Raw genomic sequence first — 26,023 nt, 5'->3', positions numbered from 1 at the left:
TCAAAGAAGAAAAAGAATGCTATATAGGCATTAATTTTTTTCATTCTGAAATTTCAAAAACATTCTAACTTTTGCCATTCTTTGAGCTATTGGGTTTTTTTGGCCATTTTAGTTTAAATCTAAAATTTCACAATAGCATAGAAACAGACTAAAAGCTTGATTACAACTAAAATGGCTTTGTTTTACTTTCCTTTTAGCTGTGCTGAGACTAGTTTGGAAGAGGAAAATGATGAGTATTTATTAATGGTCCAGGGGGTGGAGAAGAGAAGATGTGACTCTAGTGTTTTAAGGAGCCCTATATTGAGGACTTGACAGAAATATATGCGTATTATTATTATTGTTATTGCCATTAACAAAAATAATAGGCACCATTCACTGATTATTTACCAAGTGATAGGTACTTTAAATAATTACAATATGTGGTGGGGCAAGGGTGAAGAAAGTGGATACAAGAATGAAAATTGAACTTGAAAACTGGTTCCCAAGCTAGCCTAAAGGCTAGTAGGATCTGGAAATCTTGAGAAGAGGGGAATGGGCATTTCATCTTAGAGGATCTGGGATGATCAAGACCTAGCATCTTCACCGAGGATGGCCATGTCAGGCTGGCTATAGCAGGGGACCTGTGCTAGGGAACAGCACAGGTCTGGATCAGATCAGTTGGTGCAGCCAGATTATGGGGGACCTTAAGAAAAGCTATGGAGTTATGAAGGGAATGCAAGAAGCCTTGGTATTTGATAGGATAGATAGAGCTAAGAATCAGGAAGAATCACTGATGACTCCATTATACATGTTCTATGTGATTAGTAAAGTTGGAGTAGCCTAAAAAGTAATAGGGACGTTAAGATGGGGAAACAGACTGGGAAGAGAAGGTAAGCTCAGCCAGATCCCCACAGAGAGCACGGCTAGATGGTGGCTGGAAAAACAGGCTGGAACTTACGGTGGGAGGAATAGATTTTGGAGCCATTAGTTTAGCAGTTTGAGAAGATTTGAGTTCTCTCAAAAGGACAATCTATAAAAAGGACAGAAGACCATGGAATAAACCCAGGTGAGAATGCAATAGTGGAGAATAGGAAGAAGTACGATAACTAAAAAGGAAATAGCAAAATAGCAGTAAGAGAGGTAATGACCAGATAAGAGAGATCAAGAAGGAAGTGGCAGAGAAGAGGACAGGATGTTGTAAAAAGGTCAAGGAGACAATGAAGGCGATTAAGCACAGATGAGTGGTGAGACAATGGCTATTGGGTGCAGAATAGATTAGTAGAGGCAATATCACGGTGGGCAAGTCTGTCTATGAGGCCATTGCTACAAACATGATTCAAGGTGCTGATGGTCTGGACTACAGTGAGAAAGAGACAGCAAACCTATCAATGAATTAGATATTATGGAAGAACAAATATGGAGAAGAAAAAGAGGTGTTAGGAAAGCACTTTTGTTCAGGAGCCAGAACTGAATTAATCTTGACTGCCAAGATCAACTGGGTTGCCTTCGGAAGGTGACAACTTCTCTGAACCCTTGGATCTTTATCTGTACAGTGGAGATGCTAACAGCCTCCATGATGCTTCACAGAGTTATTGTCACTTTCGACACAAAATAACAAATAACTTTTCTATAGATAAGAGAGATAAGATGAATTTTACTTGAGCCGAAACTGAGGATTATAACCCGGGAAGGCCTTTTCCACAAAGGAAGAAAGCGTTCTGGAGAAGATGGTTTTCGGTACAGTGTTATACCTTTTTAGAACAAAAAACATACATTAAACACACCCAGGATAGATATTCATCAAAGTTTCAAAGAGGTGTTCAGTTGCAAATTAGCAGATCCACATGACCCTGATGTGGGGAAAGGGATTAATACAGGCTTTACCAACAGGACGGTGCCAATAAGGCGCAGGAGGAGAAGTATGCATTCTTATTTTAAGAGAGTGCATTCTTTACTTTAATTGTTAAGCAGATGTACAATGTATGTTTGATAGGCCATAAGTCGGGCTTCTTTGGTTCAGACTGAATCAGTTTTGAACCCGAATAGTTACCCCATAGGCCTCAATATGTGAAAATCTCTTGTCATCATTCATTTAGTCACTGATTTAGCAAACACTTATGGAATTCGTACTCCATGCGAGTCATTCTTGTAGACACAGGCCTACAGAGGGCAATAAGACTGTCTCTATCACGTTGAGTAGGAATCAAAGAAGAAAATGATTAAGCTTTCGATTATGGCCTCGTAATTTGGAAAGCGTGCTGATTGGGAGAGAGGCAGAGCAGGAAGCCATGTTGCATTTAGATTTGGACTGAAGAGAGGTCATCCAAATGCAGCTGTCCTGTACATGGGTTGAATTTTTGAGTAATGATGGTAGATTTGGAGGAGATTCTGCTCTGAGGTGAGAACTGAAGCCTCGAGAATGGAAAGGCTTGCCAAGGCACTGAGTGAAGCACAAAGAAGAGCTGAGATTTGCAGGCTTGACTTGGGCTAGAGGAGGACATAGGAGGAAAATCTGAAGGAAGATGGTCCGGACAAGTCTGGGTCAAGGAAGCCAAAGAAGAAAGACCCTGAAGATTGCAGCGAGTCATTAACAGCATACGGCATCTTTCTTGTTTGGTTAATTTTTTAATGGAGTTTTATTTTGTTTGGTTTTGATATCATTCTTATTGTGTTTTACTCATTCTCTTGTAATTTTTCGTCAAAGAAGTACACTTTTTCTAAGTGATATTGTCATTTAGACACAGCACTATATCACAGCACCTACACATAGCACAAAGTTGCTGCTTTGTAGAGCCAGAATATTGTGCTCGATTCCATGTTTATGAAGAACGGGGAAATGGTGAAAGACTGTTTGCAGAAATGCTCCACATATGGGGAGGTTCTTTAAAGGTAAAGAAATAGAAAGTATATAACCTGCACAAAAGAAAGCAAAGGTTATTGGCTGCACACCAAAAATATTTTTCTGACCTTGTCAAATTATTCTATTTTAAACAGAAAATTGTCATTCATCTAGGATTGAACTACTCTAGTGGATGTTGAGTTGTGCGGATGCGTACCAGAATTGTAAGAATGGCTGAGCGTAACCAAGCATGGGCAGGAAGGAAGGGAAGAACTTTTTTCAGCGTCTAGTACAGTGCTGGACATGTGGTTGGTGCTGGATGAATGAATTATGTAATCAATTTAACCAAGAAGTAGATTGTTAGGACTTCTCTTGAAGACAGTCACATACATGTTAAGCCCCTCATAATGCTATTTCCACTGAGAGAAGAACAAATGGAAAAAGAATTAAACTGAGTCATTCTGAATAATGTCTGTCACTTATTGAGTTCTTTTGGATGCTGAACACTGAACTAAGCACTTTATCCATAATAATAGAATCAATCCTTACAACAATTATCCTTATTTTGTAGTTTAGGAAACAGAGTCAGAAAATGTATAACATTTAAAGTCACACTAGTATGTGGGGGAACCAGGATTCCAACCTGGATTTGCCCAGCCCAGATCCTGTCTTAAGACTCCCCACACTACAACAAGTTTTCTGGTGGCACTGTGGGGTTTTCTTTAGAGCAGTCTTCACAAATAGGGCGGTTCATAGGGAGAGTTGCATAGAAGCAAAGAGGAATTGCGGGACATTTCAGGTTCTCTTTCAAAAGTATAATTGAATTCTACGCATTACAACTTCGGTGAAAGTCAACCCCCATTAGCTGCTTATTGGACAAAACCAGATTCCATAGAAAGAAGCGGAAAATTTTTAATTAAGAATTAAGATTAAAAGCAAACACAGTGTACTTGCATTTGTGGATAAGTGTGTTGATTTGTGAAAGCGATTTTTCTTCAGTAAAATTTTTATTTATTTAAAAATAATCTTGGCTACATCTCCATGTTGATCGTTATTATTTTATTGACTTAAAATGGTTCCTTTTTTTCATCTTCTTCCTTTACTAAGTAGGCTATAAAAAATATTTTTACATTAGTTATGTGAAAGGAAAGCAATTTAAATTTAAACCAAGGACCTACTTGATTAATTAGCTTTTTTTCTGATTATTACATCCTCTGAATTTCTATAATGTATGTAACATAGTACATAATATTTTAAATAATTTGCTATTGTTTTGTGTTTGTTATGTTTTTGTAAATTCCTTGAGGTCAGAGTTCAGAAAACATACTTCTGCCTTGCAAAGTGATGATCATATAATTGGGGGTCAAAATTGAAGCAGTTTTTTGGTTTTGATAATTAGTATCATCCCTGAAGGCAGTGAAGTGACAGTAAGCCAAGAGCTCCACGAGGATTGGGTCTAGGTCAGATTCATCTTAGTATCCTCCAGACTATGACAGTACTTGACACATGGTAACAATTCAAATGACTCTTGAGTGGATAAATGAAAGAATAAGGCCAAAGACTGGAACTGGCACTTCTCAGAAGAAACATGGATGACCACTAAAGCTTTGAAAAGAGGATCAACTTCTTTTGTAATCAGGAAATGCAAATTAAAACGAAAGGGATTCTGTTTACACCCATCAAAGTGGCTAAAATGGAAAAATCTAATAATATCAAGTGTTGACAAGGATGTAGAACAACTGAGACTTTTATACACTAACGGTGGGAGTGTAAATTGATGCAATAAAATAACTTTGGAAAACAATTTGTTATTATCTAGTAAAGTTGGAGGTTGCCATACCCGGCAATTCAACCCCTGGGAAATCCTGCATGTGAGCCCCAGGTGATATATACAGGAATCTGCCAGCAGCACCATCATAATAGCCCCAAACTAGAAGCAACCTAAATGTTGATGAAGAGCAGTGTGGCTAAATCTATTGTGGTATAGTCATACAATGAAACACTACAGAGGAATGAAAACAAATGGATTACAGCTCCTCTTATCAACATGAGGAATCCCAGAAAAATATTAATTCATTTATAAAGCAAGTCAAATACAGAATTATCCCATTTTATATGAAGTTTTAAAATGCTAAATTAAAAATATTGTTTATTGACATATACATGAATGGTAACTTATAAATAAAAGCCACATAGTAGTTATTCCCCGTTAATGGAGACGATGGAGGAAGGATTCAGCAAGAAGCACACAGAGGGGACTGGCCTGGTGGCGTAGTGGTTCCATTGGCACGCTCTGCTTGGAGGGGTCCAGGGTGCGTTGTTGGGGTCCTGGGCACCGACCTATGCACCACTCATCAAGCCATGCTGAGGCCCCATCCCACGTAGAAGAACTAGAAAGACCTATAGCTATGTACTGGGGCTTTGGGGAGGAAAAAAAAAGAGGAAGGTTGGCAACAGATGTTGGCTCAGGGCCAATCTTCCTCACCAAAAAGAAAACAAGAAGAACCACACAGGGGTGTTTTATAACAGTACAGGTAGTAGCATGCTGGGCAATAGGTACACAGGGATTCATTCTCATTTGATTATTTATAACTTATACATATGTTATACTATTTTCTCTACCAACTCAATAATTAAAACGAATAACAAAATGAACGAAGACTTTGGGATAATGGCATGCAAGCAATATTTAGTTGAGCAAAATTCCACTCCTCTCTATTGCCATAGTTTATAATGGTACTTTTCTAAGGTAGGAAAGTTCCTGGCAGGTTGAAAATGATAAATGTGAAAACAAGCCACAAGGTGGCATCCTAGCCTCATGTGTCTCATTCAGATTCAGATTCCACGTAACCCATACTTATCTTGGAGATGCTATAATATGGTGCGCTGAAAATCTAGAGTTTATTGTATTCATAGGGAGCAGCAGAGGATTTTTTTCTTTTAGCTTCTTTCTTCTCATTTCATCGATTGTGCTTGATTTTCCTTGCATATGTACTGTGCTATCAGATTAAAGTTTGGAGGAAGCATTCAGATAAATTCAATGCAACAAGTGTGCAGGTCCAGCATATGACGTTTATTCATTCATGCCTCATTCAATCATGCATTCATGTATTCATTCATTTAACCAATGTCCACAATATTTGTTGAGCTTCCCTTCTGTTCCACACACAGGGCAAAGAGGCCCTGGAGACTTAACATTGTGAACAAAAACACAGCCACTATCATTTGCTTTCAGCGTAGTGGTGGAGACAGACAGTAATTATGTAATCACAAATCTAAATTGCAACTGATAAATTCTGCGAAGGAGAAGTACGTGGTTCACCCGTTTCCACAGCAAGGTTTTGAACCAGTTGGAGATACCAGAGGAGTGATCCGTTTGTTAGATCTGAAAAATGAAGATGAGTTGTTACCTAGGAAAAAAGAACATTCCAAGTAGAAGGAACATGTGCAAGCTGTTGTAGCAGGAGAGAGGAAGTAGAACAGGGGCTGAAAGAGAGCCGGGAAGGCTGACGGCAAATCAGAGGTAGCAGAGAAAGACAGACGAGGAGAGGCCTGAGCAGTGGGCAGGGGACAGATCTGGCATGGCTTTGTAGTCTGAGGTTAAGGATTTTGTCTTCACACTGAGAGCATTAAGGAGCCACAGAAACGGGGTTGGGCGCAGCAGCAGCTCAAAGCCCACTCGCAGTCGTTGGTGAGTCAGCGGCTTTATCAGTACACGGGTTTCCCCCGCTCTCCGAAAGTAGGGCGTTCCTATGAAATCCTTCCTAAGCCGAAATGACATAAAGCGATAAAGCAGTTACCATTAGTTTATATGGGGAAAAGTTTTGAGCGTTCCCAGACCCAAAAAAATACCCTACCAAAATAAATCAAGATAAAGCACAGTTGCTCACAGACTCGGTTCAACGCTGCGGGGGCTTCACGCGGAGACGCTGAGTGCAGTTCCTGGGGAAGGCGCTTGGTGGCGCCACTCTCGCTGCCGGGGATGGACGCTGCCTTTATATAGCTCGCTGCCAGACAAACGCTGAAGGCTATATCTACTTTTCGCCTTTTTTTTTCATATTCAGATTTCCTTTGGTTAGCAAAAACCGGTACTCACGTTGGTCTTTCCTAAAGAGGAAGTGGCGTAAAGCGAACTTTCGGATGGGGGGGGAAACCAGTATCTGAAAGAGTCGGTCCGAGTGCCGGATAATGACGCAGCTCAGTTCACCGGCGCGTGATTAGCTTTTTGATGATGAAGGATAGCGTTTAAAAACAGTAATGTAATTTCAATCTCTGCCATATTCATTGGATTTAAGATTTTTCTTTTAAAGAAACTTGATTCCATTGTATTTATTTTGAATCAGACTAAAACCCACTGCTTTTTAAAACAGGAAACATAAAGTGTGGTGTTTTAACAAACAGACCTATTTAGCTCATCCACAACAAACTAAAAACTTTGGCACCTAAAATATAAAAGATATGAAAGAAAATGTTTACATGATGGTCGCGTTGCCTCAGAAAGAACGGTGTATTGGAAATCAGGAGCCCTGGGTCGGTGACTATGGCAAAGATTATCTAGCTTGGCTGGACCTGAGGTTTTTTCATCCGAAAAATGAAGCACAGGACTAGGTTATGTTCTTCTAACTCTGAAATTCTGTGAATCTGTAAATATATTCATAAAAAGCAAGACGTCCATGCTTTTTATTTAATGTAATCATTTAATGTAGAGAGAATGGGTGCTGGGGACTACCTTGGTGTGTATTTGAATAAAAGTGGGTGAATGGGACCCAAAGTGACTTATTTTGGATCATAAGACATTTTGAATAAACTGAATTTGAAGAAGCTACACTTCCATTTATTGAAAGTGTACTGTGTGCCAGGTCTTATGTACATTATCTCATTTAATCTTGAGAAAATCTTTGTGAGACAGGTGGTTTTTTTAATCCTATTTTACTAATCAGAAAGACAAAGCTTGCACGGGTTCAGTAATCTGTCCAAAGTCACATAGTTAATACATCTCAAGATGTATCCAGATCCGTCTGATTTCAGAACTCGTCCTTTTAGTTATCATACTATTCATTGAAGAGTTGAGATTTTTAAAAATGACTTATAAATGTTGAGTAGAGATAAATTCACTAGAATTATAAATATGGATTTCAAGTTATTTATAAGTGGTCTGTGGAATAAGTACCAAGAATTTTACTAAGCCCCCACATCTTAAACAAAACTGCTTGATAGACTTACGTACGTAATTAAACATGCATCATCCTGGAAGCGACTGTGAAGTTGCACTATCGTTAAACAAACCACCTCTTTGTTAATATGTCCTTCCTGTATTAATAGAGGATATGCTTACAGAATTTTAACTTCTAAATTATACATTTAAAAGGAACAATTGGACAAATAACTTTCACCACTTCTCTCACTATGTCATATCATGAAGACAGACAATGGTGAACTTTGTTTCTCCTTTTGTCTCAAGCTCCTGAGATTCAGAGCAAGGAAGCTGCCTGCTGGACCTTGGTGTTTGGAGAAGTGGCTAAAGGCATTTCTGTTGAATTATTGCTCCTGTGTTGTTTTGTCTGTGGCTCCCACTCTTGGGCATGCTTGGCGTTTGACGCTCACATCAAGGGCATAGCTCTGTTGTGAGAACTGGTCAGCGTGGGCCAGATAATTCATGGGTTTATTGCTGAGACCCGTTCCCATGATAGGCATGGTCGGGAGGCACTTGGTGTTCAAGTCTGTTCTCCTGGTGCAACGCATATGCCTTAAGCCTGCTCAATGATTCAGCAGTCATGGATGCAGGGACATCTTTTGGGGGGCTTTCTGAACCTTGAAAAGGAGGCACAATGGCTATCAAGCCTCCTTACTGTGGCAGTAAAGGATGTTTGTCACCATAGGCAACGCTTGTCCTCTGAGCTTGGCTGTACCCTCATCTGATGTTCACCAGGCTATATGTGGGTTGTGATAATGTCGTTACATCTGACCATTTGTTCTATGCCATGCTTATCTTTCTGCTGTCAGAAGTATGTCAAAATAATAAAATAAATCTAACAGTGGCTACTTGTGAAACTTAAAAAGTGACTGGCTTAGTTCCTGTTTAGGAGGCAGCTTGTGACTGTGACAGAGAAATGTGTTATGACGAGAGTAAAATATGGTCTGTGTGCCTCTCTGTTTTGCCCTCCTGACTTTGAACACGTCTCCATCATCTTGCCAGACCCCAAGGGAAACCTATTTAAAGCAGCTGCACTGGGACAGACTGGCTAGGACAAGGAAAGAGGCCAGCCATTGCTGGCCCAGGAGAAAGTCCATGCAAACAGAGCTACACAAAACTTCACTCGCATTGTTTTATTGAAAAAAAACTCTTGAGGCTTTCTGCAATTAAGGAAAAAGGTCCAAAAAGAAATAATGAAAGATCCAGGAAGCAGAGTTTTATAGTATGGTAAATAATATTCAGCTTGATAGTTTATAATCAAGAAAGGAAGGGTTAACTCAGATACTTAGTTGTTTTAGGAGTTTATGAGCAATTTTAAATTTGTCACCCCGTTACACAAGTGAAACATTATGAATAATAGCCATTCTCTGCGAAATAGTTTTTCTTCTGCATGAGAATATGTGACTTTGTTTTCACTGCAATGAAAATACAAAACTAGTACAATGCAGACTTAATTCAAGAAACCTCAGAGTTAACTTGCCAAAGATACTCAACCTCTTTCTATCCCTTAAAAAAAAAGTTTACAAGGCATTCCATTACATGCATATACCATTTCATACGCATGAATCTCTCCATTCCCACAGACGAAGAGAATGACAACAGAGGTCAAGGAAACAGAATATTCGGTTCTCAGAAGACCAAGAACTTAGAGGCATATAAAAATGTCTCTGGATATAAGATTTTTGAGAAATTATGCACATATAACTGTTAACTGTTACAGAAAGCATGCTTAGCTGTAGGCCGAAGAGTTTAGATTAGTGAAAAAGCCCTTCCTCACAATGAGAATTGTTGAAGTGCATGGGTTACTGAGCAGGTCTTCATAGGCCAAATGAAGAATGTTGTTTGATGACATGATGGACCTGGAATGTATAAACATTCACCACGATCCAGCATTCTGCCCTCTCCCCTCAAAAAAAATCTTTTATCTTTTACATCCAATCGAAGACAGGATTTTTCTTTTCAAACTCAATTTACTCAGATATCTAGTCTTAATACTTCACCATTTTGCCTCACTTTTGTCAACTACCTTGAGTAGGATGATAGAATATTCTTTGGTACCCTTAAACAAGGTAGTTTAAAACTTTCTTAACTCCGAACTGCTTGAAAGTTGAAAGTCAAAACCAGAGAACTGCTAAAATACTTTCCTTTTATGTTGTATTACAGAATAAGGTAGAGTTATTCCTTTTTTTTTTATCCTTTCATATATTAAAAGGGTGAGATGATGGAGGTTTTTATGCTAATAGTATAGACAGATTTACTCTTGTCATTAGTCACAAGTGATCCCAAGCAGGTTGAAATTCTTGGTTAGTCTGAATGAGTTTGAGTCCAAAAAGGCCCTGTGAAAAGCCACAGCCTAGAGGTCAAAGGCTTGAGAATCAGACAGGCCTGGGTTGAGTCATAGCTCAAACTGCTGGCTGTGACCTTGGACAATTAACCTCTCATTCTCCGATTCCTAATATGTAAAGATAAAATACTATCTACTCCATAGGACAGTTATGAGGCTTAAATGAGAGAAGAGATTTCAAACACTCAGCATGGAGCTTAGCACAGAGAACAACCAGACAGTATTAGCAGTAAGGATTACATTTTATTTTCTTCTTTAGACCTGTGACTTACAGCGGGTGCTGGTTCTGTCAGTTATACCAGAGGACCCAATTCCCTGACCAACCCCATTCCTGCCTGTTCCTTTGAAGTTAGAAGAGAGGGAGAAAGTTGCCCCTGGTACGCAGAGAACCATTTCTCATATGCTTCTGGCCCTTCATACAAGATGGTCTATGGAAGCTTTTCTTCTTTTTAAGATCCCCCATCCGAGTTCAAAGACTTATCCCTCCAGAGGCTATGAGCTACAGTGACAGTTTATGATGTCATGTTTGCTCAAACGCTTTGTTGTAGTTGCTGAAATATTCACAACATCGGTTATTGCTTAGATCTTAAAAGAATTACAAGAGGAAGTCAAACTCCATTCTTCAGTAAAATGCGGAACTAGGAGTAGTCCCAATGGGCAATTAAAACATGAAAAGCTTAAAAAAATACATTTATCTTTAGATCATTAAGCCATTACAAAGTCAATCCAGATTCTTTGGCTAGGACCTGATCCCAAGGAGATATTTTTATAGTCAGCTAAATCAGCCTCATTTCTCTAGCTAATCTCTAGCCATGGATTTTTTAAATCACACATTCGAGTACAATATTATATAATAATATTGCCTCAAATCCAAGATGCATTTTTGTTTTTCATTTTTACTCTCTGGAAATTGGGATGTCTTCTATCAATGTGTAAAGTTATGCCGCGGTGGCACTTTTCCTTAAAAACTGCCTGAAACCAATAGTATATATTCCAACTGATGGAGTCAGACTCTTGGAAATATGGGACTTTAGAATCATCTTGCTTTGTGATAATGTTACTGAAGGTGATTCTCTTACTTTGTGTTCACTTAATTTTTAGCAAAAGAAAGATAATCCAAAAGGCTTCATGAAAATTGATGCTAGCTATGTACGTGTGGATCCTAGAGCCACCACTCTAGTTAATAGTTGGATTTTTTTTGTTTCAATGTTACTATAAAAGGCCCTTAGATTTCTTCAAATATGATAGGAAATAGCATTTCTGTGATAGCAAAAGACCCCAAGGAGAGCAAAAAGCCTCTGGACTAGTTCCCAGAATCCCTTTCCTCACTCTTGGGGCCCCTCCTTCTTTTGAGGGTCCCTGCAAATAGCCGGGGTAGCAGCCACACCTCTGTCAGGCTGTGGGATCACACTTTCATGCGCTACTACACACCATGCAACACCTGATGTATACAGCACAGTGCTGGGCACACAGTAGTTATTCAATAAACGCTTTCTGGCACACTGATACAAAACTGTTCTAATTAGGCATAAATATAGCTTTTAACATTTGGGGAAAACTAAATTTCTAACAATGTCCTCTTTTTTTCTTACCAAAAAATCCTTTGAGTTAACTTTGAGAATAACTTTTACACAAATAAATGCCATCAATAAATCAAACCACGAAAGTTCTTTTTCCCTTGAACTATGAGAACAATTTTTTTTTTTCTATTTTGGTAGCAAACATGAAAATTACCACTCCTAAAGGTGGAACACCACTTTCACAAAACATTGGCTTGGAGATGAAAAACTCAATGGTAAAGGTAATAGAAAGAGGGAAATATGATGTTAAAAGCTTATGATGTGAAACGTTGATCAAGGACCAATTAACTTTAAATGACATAAATTACCGACAATGATTATCTTTAGGAACACTGACAACCCTTAGCAACTATGTGACAAGTTGGTTTGCAAATATTTTAACCAATTAAATTGAAAAGTAATAACCCATATGTAACTGGGAAAAAAGAAATATAAGAAAAAAACAAACAGAAAGAGAAAGAGAGGAGAGGAGCAAGGAAGGGGATTTATCTTAAAACATTTAATCCAATTTTTAAAAGAAAGAAATTCCTGATCTCTAAAACAGTTTACATTCCAAAAAACGAAAAGAAATTCTTTGAATGCTGACATTACAATAGGCACAGAATCAGCTATGAGATCCTAAACAAAAATTATTTCTATGCCTGTTATCCACAAATCATGATTAAAAAGCAAATTTCAAATAGCACTAAATCCATTTTATTTGCTACCTAATTCCAGCATAGCTAACTGAAGATACAATAACCATGGAGTTCACAGACAGGAGGAACATGCTGATCTGTTTCTGCTCATTTTTTTACCCACTCACAGACAAAAGAAATTAGATAAACCATGCTTGATTTTTCAAAACTGAAATAATATAAGAAGCCTCCCACTTTTTTCATATAACTTTGAGCAAAATTGATATGTATAATAAAAACATTACTTTTTATTCTTTTCATATGTTTGGCCCAATAGCTTGAGAAACTCTGAAATAGTGTCTTTTAGGATTCATTCAAGAAAGAGGAATATCGGCATAATTTCTACAGCATCTAACGAACTTTCCATTGAGGTAGATACAGAGGATTTATCATCACGAGGCACGTATATGCCTACCTTGTATGCATGTGATGTTTCAAAAACACTCTACAAGTGCTTTTGAGTTACAAAATGTGTGACACATTCTAGCTTAGTAGCCTATGTTTGGTGCACTATTATTTGGAGTTCTGGTATTTGCACTTTTCCAAGAACCATGGTTAAAAATAAAGGGCAGAGGAAACTGATCACTTCCTGCCTCCAAATCATGTCATACCCGCCCGTGCTTAATTGATTTACAAGCTCAGATAAATGCTATTTTCAAGCAAGCTGTGAATTATATCAAATGACTTTGAAAGAGAAAAAGAAAAGCCATGGCTTAACTTATTAGTGAAGGAAGGCCTTACTTAAAATTCATGTCAACTTTCCATTCTGCAAAGTAAATCTTCCACATAAAAATAGTCAAAAAGGACTTCATTTAATTAGTGACATGTAGACTTTTGCATAGAAAAAGGTTACAAAGTAATGCAAAAAAAAACTAGGTACAGTAATTTTAAAACAAATATTTAAAAGTATACTTTTGCATAATGTTTAACATTCTCATAATGTTTATTGCTTTCTCCACACAGCAGAGAAATGAAGTGCATAATAATACATGCTGTGTCTTTATCTTTCAAACATAAAATCTCATGTGCTCAATTTCAATGTATTAAGAGATTATTTTGTCATTAAACAAAATAAAAAAACAAAACCAAAACACTATTACGTAGCACTAGTCTAGGCATGGACAAAAATAATTTATGTACATCCCTTGCATACATTCATCTTGATTTGGGATCAAATGCAGTTACAAAGTTTAACACAGAGCGTTTCAAAATTGTGGCTTCTCTCTTCCCAATGCCCTCTCCCTGTCTCATCACTTCCAGAAATGCAACTTCTCCCCAAAAGGTGACAAGAATAGATACTACACGTTATCAGGACAAACTGAAGAGGACAAATATGTAAAAACAGTCCAAACTGAAACTGAATAAATTAATCTAAACTTTTACAAACTGGCGAGTTTTCCAGTTGGCATGAATCAAAGAGCCTCTGGTGGGACACAGTAGACAAATGCTTCTAGGTGCACTCTGTAAACGTGTGGTTTACATAAAGAAGCACCATCTTTTGAGCCATGAACAAAAAGTGCCTGGGGGTTTGCAGGCAGAGCAGAAATGCTTGTTAATCTGAGCATTGATGGAATAATTGCTTATACCAATGCATTGCTAAATGTCACCCGCCACTTGGCAAGTCTGAACAGAGAAAGCAAACTAGGATAAAACTAGGTCTTTCAAGTTGAAAATTATTTTCAGCAATCCTTTTGGCCAATAAAAACCTGTTGGTTTCAACAAAGTACTCATCTCTGGCATTGTATTAAAATGTCTGCAGCCTAATGCAAGACGCTTGTCCCTTTCCTTTCTTAACCTAACCTCTATGCTCTTCTTTACTTGTGCAATGTTATATGTTCAGAAGAAAACTTTACTAGCTCAGGCACTTATGAAACACGAATTTTTTTCCATCTAGTTTCACGAGAATTCAGTCAGGGCATTTTCCTTCCCAATCACACACACTGATGCACCGCTGGATGGAACCGTCCATATGTTTTCCAGGAAACTTTTAAATGGAAACAAGGGTGAAGTTTTCAGAAGTTGCTGATGTCAGTTACCAAGCTGCCTTAAACAAAAAAAGAGAAAAAAGATAATACCACATTTCCACTTGTGAGGTTTGTGTCTCAAATAGCTTTATTGCTCCTTTGTGGATCTGTAGACATCTGTATGGCTACTTTCGGGGTGCAGAGGGTTTAAGCTGACTCAGAAATGAAGGACATTCAGTTACTACTGCAAGAAGTCCAATGAAAACTTAAAAAGCTCCCACTTCTGTCCCCCACGGTCGGTAAGGTTTACTGTTTGTTCCACTGCTTGTCTGCTGAGGACTGGACGTGGCTGAAACTGACAAAGGAGGGCTCAGGGCGGTGGCGGCTGCCACTGCTGCAGCTGCATTTGGGGGGAGCATGGGGAAGGCCCCTGCGAAGGACAGCGGGAAGCTGTGCGCAGCTGCCGTGGCTGCTGCAGCGGCCGCATGGACAGTGGCTGAGAGCGACAAGAGAGAGGTGGAGAGAGGTGGCACGCAGGGGGCGACACTGCCCGTCGATGGCATCCGAAGGGCAGAATCTGCGTGGGCAAAGGTGGCCGTGAGGAGAGCGGAGCCGTGGGCAGGAGGCACTTCTGAAGTGGTGGACAGGCGGCAAGGCGTTGACTCCGCCGCATGGAGTCCGTTGGGTTGGAGCAGGGCTGCGGGGAGATGGTGGAAGGCCGCTGCCCAGTGGTGCGGATGGAGGGGGTGATGGTGGTGGGCCAAGGAGGAGGTCATGGCCGCCGCCTCCCGCTGCGAGGCACACGTGCTGAGATGAGAGACCAAGCGCACGCGCAGTGGATCCGAGGAGTCCAGGCCCTCCACCGAGCTCAGGTACCGCGCCACCTCTGTTAGGCACTCTCGGAACCCGATGCTCATGAAGTCCATGGCAAGAGCATGTGCATCAAAGTAGCCTAAGGCAGGGTTTGAGCACAGGGGGACCAGAAGAAAGAGTGAGAAAGAAAACAATACCATTACTAAGAGTAACTACCACCTATGTTCCACTCTGTCCTTCAGAGATTTAAGTAGAATGACGATCCTTTCTGAAAACATTGTTAGCTACTTAGGGTTGTAATGTTCAAAGAAGTTAAGAAAGTGTACTTTGCAATTCACATGTGCAATTCACAACTCGGGCAAGGCTATAGATGATAGTTATCCTTGCAACCAAATGTCACAGTGCAGAAAAAATTAAGACCATCTGTGTTTCAAACACTTTGAGAAAAAAAAAGGTATCTCTCCTTTTGTACTGTGGGATAGTGAAATTCCCTACGAAACTTGTTCATGCTAACACATAGTGCCAGTCTCTCTGTCTCTGTCACATGAGTTGGAGATTAAAGGGCTTATCTGAGACACCCTCATCCGCCTGGTGTTTATAACAGAGATGTGAAATGCATCTTAGCAGCTTGAGGGCTGTTTCAGAAATGTGCTAGAATCTCATAAATGCTTCTTGACTCACAGTGTTTTTTATCCACAAAGTGAAAACGTCTTGTCATTACTTTGTATGAAAAAAAATTAATGAGAGAAAAATGGTTTTTTAAAAAATTTTGTTACTAATTTGAAGATCTTATTTTTCTATCAGGCAATATAAGGCTCCTTTACTGATATGAGATTACAGTAACTCCTAGTTTTCCTGAAGTTCAAATATATATTTCCCTCATTGGTTAGCTTACTTTTTCCTGGCATCTACCCAAGAAAAAAATGCATATTAATTGTGTTGGTATATATGTACCAATACCCACACCTATGGTTACTAACATAAAAGTGGGTGGAGCTGGGTCACATTTATGAGAATCACTTTTTTGTGCAAAGATAATATATTAGAATAGAAAATAGTAATGTCTGATTATTATCAGTGCCAATTTAGGGTACCGATGATAATCTGACACTTGGGGAAATATCACCAAATTAAATTAGTGACCTCTAATATGTATAAACATACCCTTTTCAGATTCTTCCTCATTTGCAACTTTTTTTAAAGCAATTTTCCAATTAAAATTTAGTCTACTCACTTTTGGGATGTGTATATACCTAAATGAGAAATATCAAACAAGGTTATTTTCACCTAAGGCATTTACTACATTATCTTTTTTTTTTTTGCAGATCGATGCATTACCTGTTTCATTTAGCATCTATTAATAGACTATTTTATTCTATAATCAAAGCACTTTAGAAAACAGTCACAATATTCAAAGTCCTAAAGCTAGAATTCCAACAGAAATTTGGAAGTCTCAAAAACGACATCTGGGGCAAAAATATACACCACTAAAACAGTAACAACAACAGTCCAAAGCTGATATAAGAGAATAACACGAAATGTCGAAGATCAGCAATAAAAATAGTGATCATCCCAGGACTTCAGCGTAGTTAGCAACAAAACCCTGGGATTAGCAGGGAAAGCTCTTCCTGAAGAAGACGCCCCCACGGAAAGATTTCACGTAAGCGCCCTCAGCGTTCTCTGGAGGGCTCTGCAGACTTCCAACTTCCATGAGAAAAGGAGGGAGTAATCATCAGAGTTGACAGAATCCAGAAACCCAGAGAGATTTAGAAATTTAGGTTACTGTACTAAATTCTCTCGAGGAACTACTTAATACCATAATAGACTGCAACAAAGAATGAACCAACGGAATTGGAACCCCAGGAGCTTCCAAGAACTCTCATGAGCGGGCATGGAGTAATTAAAATTTATGGTTTGCCAGCTATATGTTATTACATATGGCTGAGTTCTCTGTTGCATCTTAAGGAATATAAATTATGTGGTTCCCATCCTATTGCTGAATGCAGAGGGAAATGATGATGAGCAGCTGTCTCCTGTAACTGGATCTTGGGTCAATAACAATAGCACACAGGTCCGTACCACTTCCTCTGTGCCCTATAGCTTTAAGTGAATAAACTCACAACAACCTTGTGAGCCGGACACTATCACTGTCCTCATTTTACAGGTGAGGAAACTGGGGTTCAGAGAGGGTTAGTAATTTACCCAGGGTCACAGAGCTAATAAATAGCAGAGGCAAGATTTGAAACCAGGCAGCCCAAGTGCAGAGTCCATGCCCTTCACCACGGCACTATGAGGACCCCATAACCATTATGAGTCTTGGACGATGCGGGCCCACACTGCCAGCCTCCCTTCTTCAAGGCCCACACATTCTGCTGTGTATGACCTAAGGACCTGGCAGTGAGCCGATGAGCATGGAGCCTGCTTGGAAATGTCTGTTCATAAACTATTCTGGGATGAATTTTAGGACTGTTCAGGTAGCCAAGAATAACAACCAAGATGGAACTTAGTTTTTATAATAAGGCATAAGAACAATATTACTCTTTAGAAGTACAGCTCATGCCAAATATCTGAAACCCTGATAAGAATTCTTAGCCTTGTGGCTCACAATGCCAAAGGAGGTAGAGCAATCAAACCACCTTTCTCGCACCATCAGAAATTCAGTCAGTCTCCTAATATCCTGAGGGAGCAAATGCAGAGACAGAATCACGGGGCTGGGGAGGTCTTTAGAGCTCAGAGTGCTAGTGTGGCCTCACAGTGCAGCAGAGAACTTCTGTCTCAGGTCAAAGGCGAGGCAGTGGCCAAGCTGGGCTGGACGGCTGGCTTCTACCATTTCATCCAGTTCTCTTCTCTATTATGGAAGAATGCTTGCATCCTATGGTTGGGGTTACATTTCGATGAGCAGAAAGCACAATTTCATGCCCACTCATTCAGGATGGTTCCTTGAGAAGTGCAACTGAAGGTAAGTGACACTGTGTGGGCTTCCCTGTGCAGTGACCACCCTCCACCCGACACAGGTAAAAGCTGGTGAAGGGCAGGGCTGGGTCCCACAGATCCTCAGCAGCATGGCACTGCTGGAGTTAAATACTAAATACTTCCATAGCAACAGGAGAACAGCTGCCTCCCTCCAATGCCCTGCCCCTGCTCTGATCTAGAGCAATCTATGGTACTGTCATAAAAGGCTAATGTTGAGCACAGAGACACGTCCAGGGTGTAGTTACAGCGCTCAGCCCCTTATGGTACTCTGTCCTTACCCAGTCGTCAAATATATTGAATAACACCCTTGCCTATGATGAATAGCAAAGGCTTAACCTGAAGGGCGAAAAAGATACAAAAGGGCAAAATCAAGTCTAAGTGATGTGTGAGAAGTGGATAATGAAATCTGAATGAGTATTACAGCTTTCAGGATCTCAAGTCTATAATTTTTAGCACAAGGTGACGGTCTGTCCTGACCCCCTGGATATCCTTCCCCACATCACTATCCAGTGCAGAGGACTCCTCTCCAGGGCACTGGGCACTGGGCACCTGCTTGTCTTTGCTCTCCACAGGAATGACTGCTCCGTGCATGGTTTCCAGCACAGAGATTCACTACCAGCACTTCAAATGTTCTGTCTGCTCTAAATCCAAGACCGACCCAAATCTGCAAACAACAATGAAGATAATTCTAGAGTCACTTCCTTTGGAATAGCTGCATTATATTAGGTCCCAGCTCTGTTTGAAGGGGGGCTCAGGCGAAGGGAAAGAAGAAGAGGTTGCCTCTAACCTCCTGTTTATGTTTGGGTGTTTGTTTTGTCTCTCTGCACAGATTCCAGCATGCGCTTCTGAGGTCCCAAACAAATCTCGGACCAGGCTGCCGTGAATGAAGCTTTACTCCCACAGTATTATGAAAGCAAACACAAGCCCAGGGTCAAGTGCTTCTTTTGTTCCAGAAGTTCTTTCCCACGAGTTCAATCCTGCCATTAGCATTGATTTCCACGGCTTTAATCTGGGATCTCCTATCTCAGCTTGTTAAAGAACTCTTCAACTATGACTTCCCTACAATCTTAGGGGGAAAAAATGAAAAGAGAAAGGTGGGAAGGGGGAAAAAATGAAGTCACTAACTTACCTTTACCCCCGGTTGCCTGAAGCATCTTCAAATGATCCACTGTCATTTGTAATATTTCAGCCTTTTCTAACTTTGCAGATCCCTTAATAAACAAAGAAGAAAGTCTTATAAGTCCTAGGGAAACTAATTTGGAATATTTTACACTGAATTTTCAATTTTCCCTCCCACTAGAAAATTTTAAATTAAATTTTTTCACAGAGAAATCTGAATTCTTTCCAAACTTTACATGAAAACACTAATTACTGTGTCACACCTAATGACAGATACTTGCCATTTTGACTTTTAAAGACTAAAAGGCATAATAAATAATTTTATCATAAGAATAATTATACTCCTAAGTATACTCCAAAACTATTACAATTGCTAAAATCTCAAACTTTGCATCTAATCCCTACCTTGGTTAATCATAAACTTTATTTTATTACAGCACATCCAGTAGTCTTAAATAACACTGAAGTCTAGGTCGGGTGAACCCAGCTCTGGAGGATAAGGACATGGGATCTTAGAAAATTATTGTTAGGAGTTTTCAAAACAGAAAATTCTGTCTTTACTTTTACGTTTTTCTCCCTAATAATTACCAGCAGGTGTCACTGTGAATTCCAAGACCATAAACAAGACGGCAAACTGTACTACTTATCTAATAAGCATCATAAGTGCTTAAAGATATTTGAACCCTTTAAAATAGTTCTTTATAAAATTGTCTTAGAAATGTATTTTTATGTCCCCCCTCCTTAAAACAAGGCAACCTCTGGAAACCAATTGAAATACAAATGTGCCACCTCAAACTGTCTCAGAGGGCTGTGGGTGGCTTCTAATTTCCTGGAAGAGCTACATAATTAAATCAATATGTCTTTTTGAAAAGGACATTGAAGTTTATTTCAGGTTCCTATGCTTTACTTGTTTGGTGAAAATTATCAGCACCCCATCCGTGGCGAGAGTGCCAGAGTTATTTAAACTGCTCGAAAGAACACTGTTCTAATCATATTGTGACAGGGCCAGCTCACTAGGGTCGGTAGCCAAGTTCGGCAAATGGGAAAGCCTGTGTTTATGGCAACTGACTGCCAAACAACTGAGGCCAGCTTTTAAGGTTTGTTTTAAGTCAACATTTTAGAAAAATGTCCAACAAACCAAGAAAAAAAAAATCACCAAACTGACTGTTCCTCATAACTGTAGACGTTTTGGCACTCAAAGTAAAAACATCACTGATGACTGGCATTTTCATTTTCAGCCTATTGTCATTGAAAATGCTAGTAATCAAAGCTAGAATTTCCTTACTATATTTAGCTTATCAAAGATAGTTTCAGCATATAGAATGGGTGTCTCTTTTCTCTTAAAAATGTATAATCGATAGCATATTGCATCTTGTACTTCTGTCAATGTTCAACTTTCCATGCAGATGGACAGGAGTTTCAGTGAAAGTGACTAATAACAAAACTGCAGTTTCTGGATAATGTCCAAAGGCATTGTAGGGCTTGCTTTATAATGTTTGTGGTTCATGAACTAAACAGCAAAATGGAATAAACAAACAACTGCTGTCTTATACCCTATTTGAATTAAATTGAAAGTATTTTCAACAAGGGTATGATCCCGTATTCTTTGAAAGATGCTCTTAGAAGTCTGTGCCATTAGCCATGGCGGCAGGAGAAACCAAACTTTTCCAAAACGACAAAGGAAGATTTAAACACTTGGCTTCCTACTTTTATAACTGTGCAAAATCTTTTTTTTTTTTTGTAAAGGAATACCTGAATTCTGAAAAGGGGCATTTATGGCTAGTTTGATTTTTACCAAACTTCCAAAAGAGATGCCCCAACTCAAATATCATTCTATTCACCCAGCGATTAAAAATGAAACCAAGTGGCTTGGTAAAGAAATTTTATTATTATTATTAGTTAGGAAACAGAACTAGAGATGTTACTTCCTGGGCTTTGCTTACTTTTAAAATAAAAAGGTTACTCTTTTTTTTTTTAACAGTTTGAGACAAAGATGAAATTTCACATATCTTTTTTTGTTTGTTTGTTTTAAGAATTCTACATACGGCTCGGTTTTAAACAAAACCACTACTGGTATTCATAGAAAGAACAGAGAAAGCATGAACACTGTTACCCTTAAGGGGAAAATAAGCTGAAGAATGGGAATGTTTTTCAACTTCATGATGGATTATGTTTTTAATAGTTTTGCCACAACAAAGCATTTTATTGAAATAGCTGCTCTGTACCAGATCAGGGCACATACACTATTATTTTAATGAGCTTTAACAAGAACCCACATTCCCAGATGAGAGAATCAGATTTTTTTGAGCTTTTTGGTTGAGGTGGTTAGGGCTGAGGGTAGCTTACTTGTTTTTCAAAAGCGGTTGGCACCAGCCGTCTCAACTCAGATAAACTGTTATTTATCCGATCTCGACGCCTTTTCTCTATTATCTATCCCAAAGAAAGCAAAACAGCAATGAAAGTTTATGAATACACACATGATAAACTTCCTCATAATGGAAAAATACAACTGTTACACATTCGGCTGGATTACATGAAATAAAAAGAAAAAAACCACATACCCCTCTCCTTTTCTTTCTTGCCATAATTTGAGATGTTGCTGTTGGAGAATTCGATCTAATCACAGAGCTAGTACTTTGCCTAAGAAATAGGAAGAGTATGTCAGGTGCCGAATTAACATAAAAATGCTTTCTTCTGGGCACTCGATGGCACACATTAAGTATTAAGAGAGATGGCACAGTTCAGGTCCGTGCGATTTTATTCTTAATTCTTGCTTTACCCTGAACATACTTTGCATTCAGCCCTTACCTTTTTTCAGGTAGAAATCATGCCCCGCTTTTTTTTTTTTTTAAATTTTCAGGAGTATCCAGATGCCAAATCCATTGGCAAAACCGCCCCTAGACTTTTATTTGGTCTCCCAGTGAAATAATCATGGGCAGTCAGGGTGAGAAGTGAGCTATTAGTACTGCCTAGTTCCACTCATAAACGTTTCTTCAAAGTCATCTAATCCCGAATAGCATCACTCCGCCTCTCTCCATCAGACACAGTGAACAAGGCAAAGCTATTTTAAAATAAAGGCCATGCTTAGCACACTATCGAACAGATACAGTCGTCACGTCAAACTGTTGTCCCTAGACGCAATGTTTAAAATAAACAGAAGTTATCTATTTCCAAACTTCAATTAGTCATATCTCACAACAGGAAAAAAACCGACAAATTTTAATGTTTTGCAGACTAATCTTCCAAAAGAATGCCCCGGATTAAATACGCCATTGGTAGGGAAATTAAAATGAGATCAACTACGAGGGAAATGTTTTACTTTGAAAATGAAACTGTAGGTGAATCTCTCTCAGCCTTCAATCTAAGCTTAACGCTCTAGAAGCTGCAATCCATCGTGAGTTTCCTAATGAAGAGATATTTTATATTGAAAGCTCAACCAACCATTATTTTGTCACGTAATTTTTACGATCCTTTCTAGTTTGTATCTGTTTCTCTTCATAATTCATGGAGACTACGATTCTTTCTGTTCTCAAATTCTCCAGGTTCCTGCTATTTGTTCTCCTTCATTTTAGAAATGTTGCACACACCGGGTTCTTATTACCTCGCCTTCTCACTTCTGGATCTTATTTCTGAATTCACTGTCCCCCTCATTCCCACCCCTTTTCAACGGGTTTCGCCTTTCACATGACACATCTTCTGTTTTTCAGACCTCATTTTCTAAGATGACATAACAACACTTTAATAATTCGAAGATACTTTGCAAACAACGTTTCATGTAAATATCTTTGCGTTCGCTGATGTCAGGCTTTGGTCTGTACGTATTAGAACGACAAAATTGAAATAAAATCAGTTTTCCAAAGGCAGGAAGAATTTTGCTCGTTGAGTGACAGATAAATAATTAAGGTGCTTCTGGGGATGCCAATTAGAAGCAATTATCATTTGACCCGCCTTGGCACTAAAATGCCTCGGTAATCTCCCTCTGTCACTGGAAAGTGGAGGTCTGGCTTCTGTGATCACGACCCCGATCTTTTCCAGACTTAGGAACAAGCAGTCAAAGAGACGATGCCCTAAACGATCCTTACATCTGTCACTCACTCTCCCGTCAGCCAAGTCACACACGGCCAACCTGGAAAGCTCAAGCTACTCGGCCTTGACATCGCAAATTGCTTTCATTTCTCAAAAAAAAGCAAGTCATTTTTCAAGTCCCTTTAAAAGTAAAAATCAATCTGTTTCTCTTTTCACCCGGCCCATGTTGAAAGTGCTTCCAAACACAACTTCAGTGGCGGGGGCGTCGCCGGTCTCCGGGACGTGCCTGTCCGCGCGCCCACGCTGACAGCCGGGGACCCTCCCTCGCCCACTCCTGCGCTCTCTCTCAGCCGCGTCCCCCGACCTCTCCGCCCCACCCCTACAGCGAAACCCGACAGCCCTCGCCCCACCCCAACGCACGCTCCCAGAGCGCCCACCGCTCCAAGTTTCTCGGGCAGAACTTTCCCCGCTCCGTTAGGACGCGCGGAGAGGAGCCTCGGGATCTCCAAGGAGCCGCTCGTGCACAAAGCTCCCGACGCCCCGGGCTCCGGGCAGCTCCCGCCGAGCGCGCGCTCACCCCAAGTAATTGTTCTCGCTCCCCACGTCGATGGTCTCGTCCATGTCGCTCTCGGAGGTCGTCTCCTCGCAAGGGCGCTTCATCGCGACGAAGACCGCGCGGGCGCAGCGCCCTCCCCGCCTGCCTCCTCCCTCCCTCCCTCCCCGGGCCCGGCAGGCGCGGCTCCGGCGGCGGCGCGGTCAGCTCCTCGCCGCTCTTTCCCACGCCGCAGCCCAGCGCGGCCGCAGGAGCCGGCGCCGGCCACGCCCCCCCGCGCGGGCGGGGCCCCCTCGCCCGCCTCCCGCGCGCAGGCTCCCCCACCCCCCCGGGCACCGCCTCCTCGGGGGTCGGCGTGGCCCGCGATTGGCTGGGGCGGGGGGCGGGGCCGCGCTCGCCAATGCCCGCCGCGGGGCTCCGGCCAAGGCGTGGGAACGCGGCCGCGCACCTGGGGCGCTGGAGCTGCGCGCGGGCGGGGCGAGGTCGCCGGCGGCAGCGGGGAAGCGCGCGGGCGTGGGCGCGGGCGCGGGCGCGGCGGAGGCGGGCCGGCTGGGGGTGGGCTCCGCGCTCCGGCTGGGGCCCTCCTCCGCTCGCCGCCGTCTGCCGGTGAAGTTGCGGTCTTGTGTTTGAACACTAACCCCAAGCGCGTGGCTGAGTGTGAGCGAGCGTGTGTGACGTCGGGAGGCGCCGCGGCTTAACCGAAGCGCCCCGCTCGGCTATCCCTTGTCTGGACCAAAAGTGCTGACTGGCTGACCCTGGCGGTCACATTTGCTCTCTGGGGTTTTTGAAAACCTTAAATCAAAGTTGCTTTTCTCTCTGGCAACTGCCGAGGCTCCTTCCGCGGCCTCTGGGCTGTGAACAGATAAGGACGTGAGTTTCCCCGACCAGGTACTTAACCGCTGGCGGTCGGAGGGTCTGAGAGGTGGGCCACCCTAGGACTTTGGATTTGCTCTACATCAGTTATTTCCATTAGGCCAGTGGGGCTGTGGAGAGTAGGTCCCGCCGAGTAGCCCGTGGGCTGAGGTTGTGTCTACTCTGGTGGCAGGCAGGACTAGAGCAATAGTGCGGGTATTTCAGGGCACAGTTTTAGTCGTTTTTCAAGTTCAACTTTTTCGGGCTTGGAGTATCCAGATAATTGCAACTCTCCACTCCCCCTGATGTGTGCAGTCGCAGCGGTAGAGTTAATTAGGATTCCGGACGTGAAAAAAAATCGCTCTTGGAAGTTGAATTGTTCTAACGTACGAATTCGTGTCCAGTTTTTAGAGCATTGGACAACGTGGGTTGTAGAAACTCTACATGAGCTTTCAAAACATGTTTTCAAGCTGTCTTTTTTCTGCATGCGCCGCGGTGCCTGCAATTTTGGACAGGCTGCGCCGGTGTGCCTCCGGAGGGCAGGAGCTGAGCAGACCGAGCGGGCGGCGGGTCGGTCCTGGTCAAGCCGGAGACTCCCCTTCGTTGCGCCGGGACAGCTCCGTGCTGAGTGGAGAAAAGCCTCTGAGAAGGGGGCGTCTGTCCATCACCACGGCCCTCCGCCACGGACGGAGTCATATTTGGGGGGATCTGCTTAGGACGTCCCTTTGACGCTCCATTCTCTCTCCACGCAAGACCGGCACGGGGCGGGGAGGAACAGAGGAAAGGATGCGACGTGAAAGGACCGGGCCCGGGGGGGGTTGGGCTCGGGGAGAGCAGGAAGGACCTGCAGCCAGCGTGTTAAGCCCTCATTAAAACACAAAACCCCTTCCCCACACGCCCTCGTCTCTTTTGTGCGGTCCCCACCGCGGTGCCTGCAATAACCGTGTGAACAGAAACCCGAAACGTTCCATCCTGACTTCTGAAAAGTAACCCCGGGCAAAGTACACAGTTGGCGGGGGCCGGACGGGGCCTGGTGGGAGTGGACCAGGTCAGGTCAGGACGGCGGGGCCGCGGGGGGCGGTGACCTCCCCAGCTCGGCTGTCGGCCTCA

At 41.5% G+C, this 26,023-nt stretch overlaps 1 protein-coding gene and 2 long non-coding RNA genes across 4 annotated transcripts; 1 reads left to right on the top strand and 2 right to left on the bottom strand.

Moving 5' to 3' along the window:
- Nucleotides 1-5,870: 5,870 nt before the first annotated feature.
- On the bottom strand, nt 5,871-6,998 carry LOC111775367 (uncharacterized). The gene is made up of 2 exons (XR_002811010.2): nt 6,709-6,998; nt 5,871-6,582 (listed from the first exon to the last, which is right to left on the bottom strand). It is a non-coding gene; the product is annotated as an uncharacterized lncRNA (long non-coding RNA).
- A 5,422-nt stretch (nt 6,999-12,420) lies between these two features.
- Nucleotides 12,421-24,284, bottom strand: HEY2 (hes related family bHLH transcription factor with YRPW motif 2). 2 transcript variants are annotated; one of them, XM_001503138.7, is made up of 5 exons: nt 24,086-24,284; nt 22,044-22,122; nt 21,829-21,912; nt 19,493-19,574; nt 12,421-15,529 (listed from the first exon to the last, which is right to left on the bottom strand). In XM_001503138.7, the coding sequence occupies exons 1-5, from the start codon at nt 24,166-24,168 to the stop codon at nt 14,844-14,846; spliced, it is 1,014 nt and encodes a 337-aa protein (XP_001503188.2). In that variant the 5' UTR covers nt 24,169-24,284; the 3' UTR covers nt 12,421-14,843. The 2 variants fall into 2 exon arrangements, with proteins under 2 accessions (XP_001503188.2, XP_070079853.1); XM_070223752.1 differs by lacking the exon at nt 24,086-24,284 and adding an exon at nt 22,291-22,576.
- A 385-nt stretch (nt 24,285-24,669) lies between these two features.
- LOC111775366 (uncharacterized) lies at nt 24,670-25,808 on the top strand. The gene is made up of 2 exons (XR_011422200.1): nt 24,670-24,949; nt 25,429-25,808. It is a non-coding gene; the product is annotated as an uncharacterized lncRNA (long non-coding RNA).
- Nucleotides 25,809-26,023: the final 215 nt, after the last annotated feature.

This window comes from Equus caballus, chromosome 10, assembly GCF_041296265.1.
Source record: "Equus caballus isolate H_3958 breed thoroughbred chromosome 10, TB-T2T, whole genome shotgun sequence".
Classification (NCBI taxonomy): Eukaryota; Metazoa; Chordata; class Mammalia; order Perissodactyla; family Equidae; genus Equus; species Equus caballus.
Note: the sequence above shows the minus strand (reverse complement) of the source record. Positions and strands in the feature narration are given on the sequence as shown.

Bases quoted from the DNA above. Each gene is read 5' to 3' on its own strand.
- HEY2 (XM_001503138.7), bottom strand. From the start codon at position 24,168: ATGAAGCGCCCTTGCGAGGAGACGACCTCCGAGAGCGACATGGACGAG. The intron at 19,575-21,828 runs GTAAGCTACCCT...TTGTTTATTAAG, and splicing joins CAACCGCTTTTGAAAAACAA to GGATCTGCAAAGTTAGAAAA. The intron at 15,530-19,492 runs GTAAGTTAGTGA...ACCCTGCCTTAG, and splicing joins TCAGGCAACCGGGGGTAAAG to GCTACTTTGATGCACATGCT.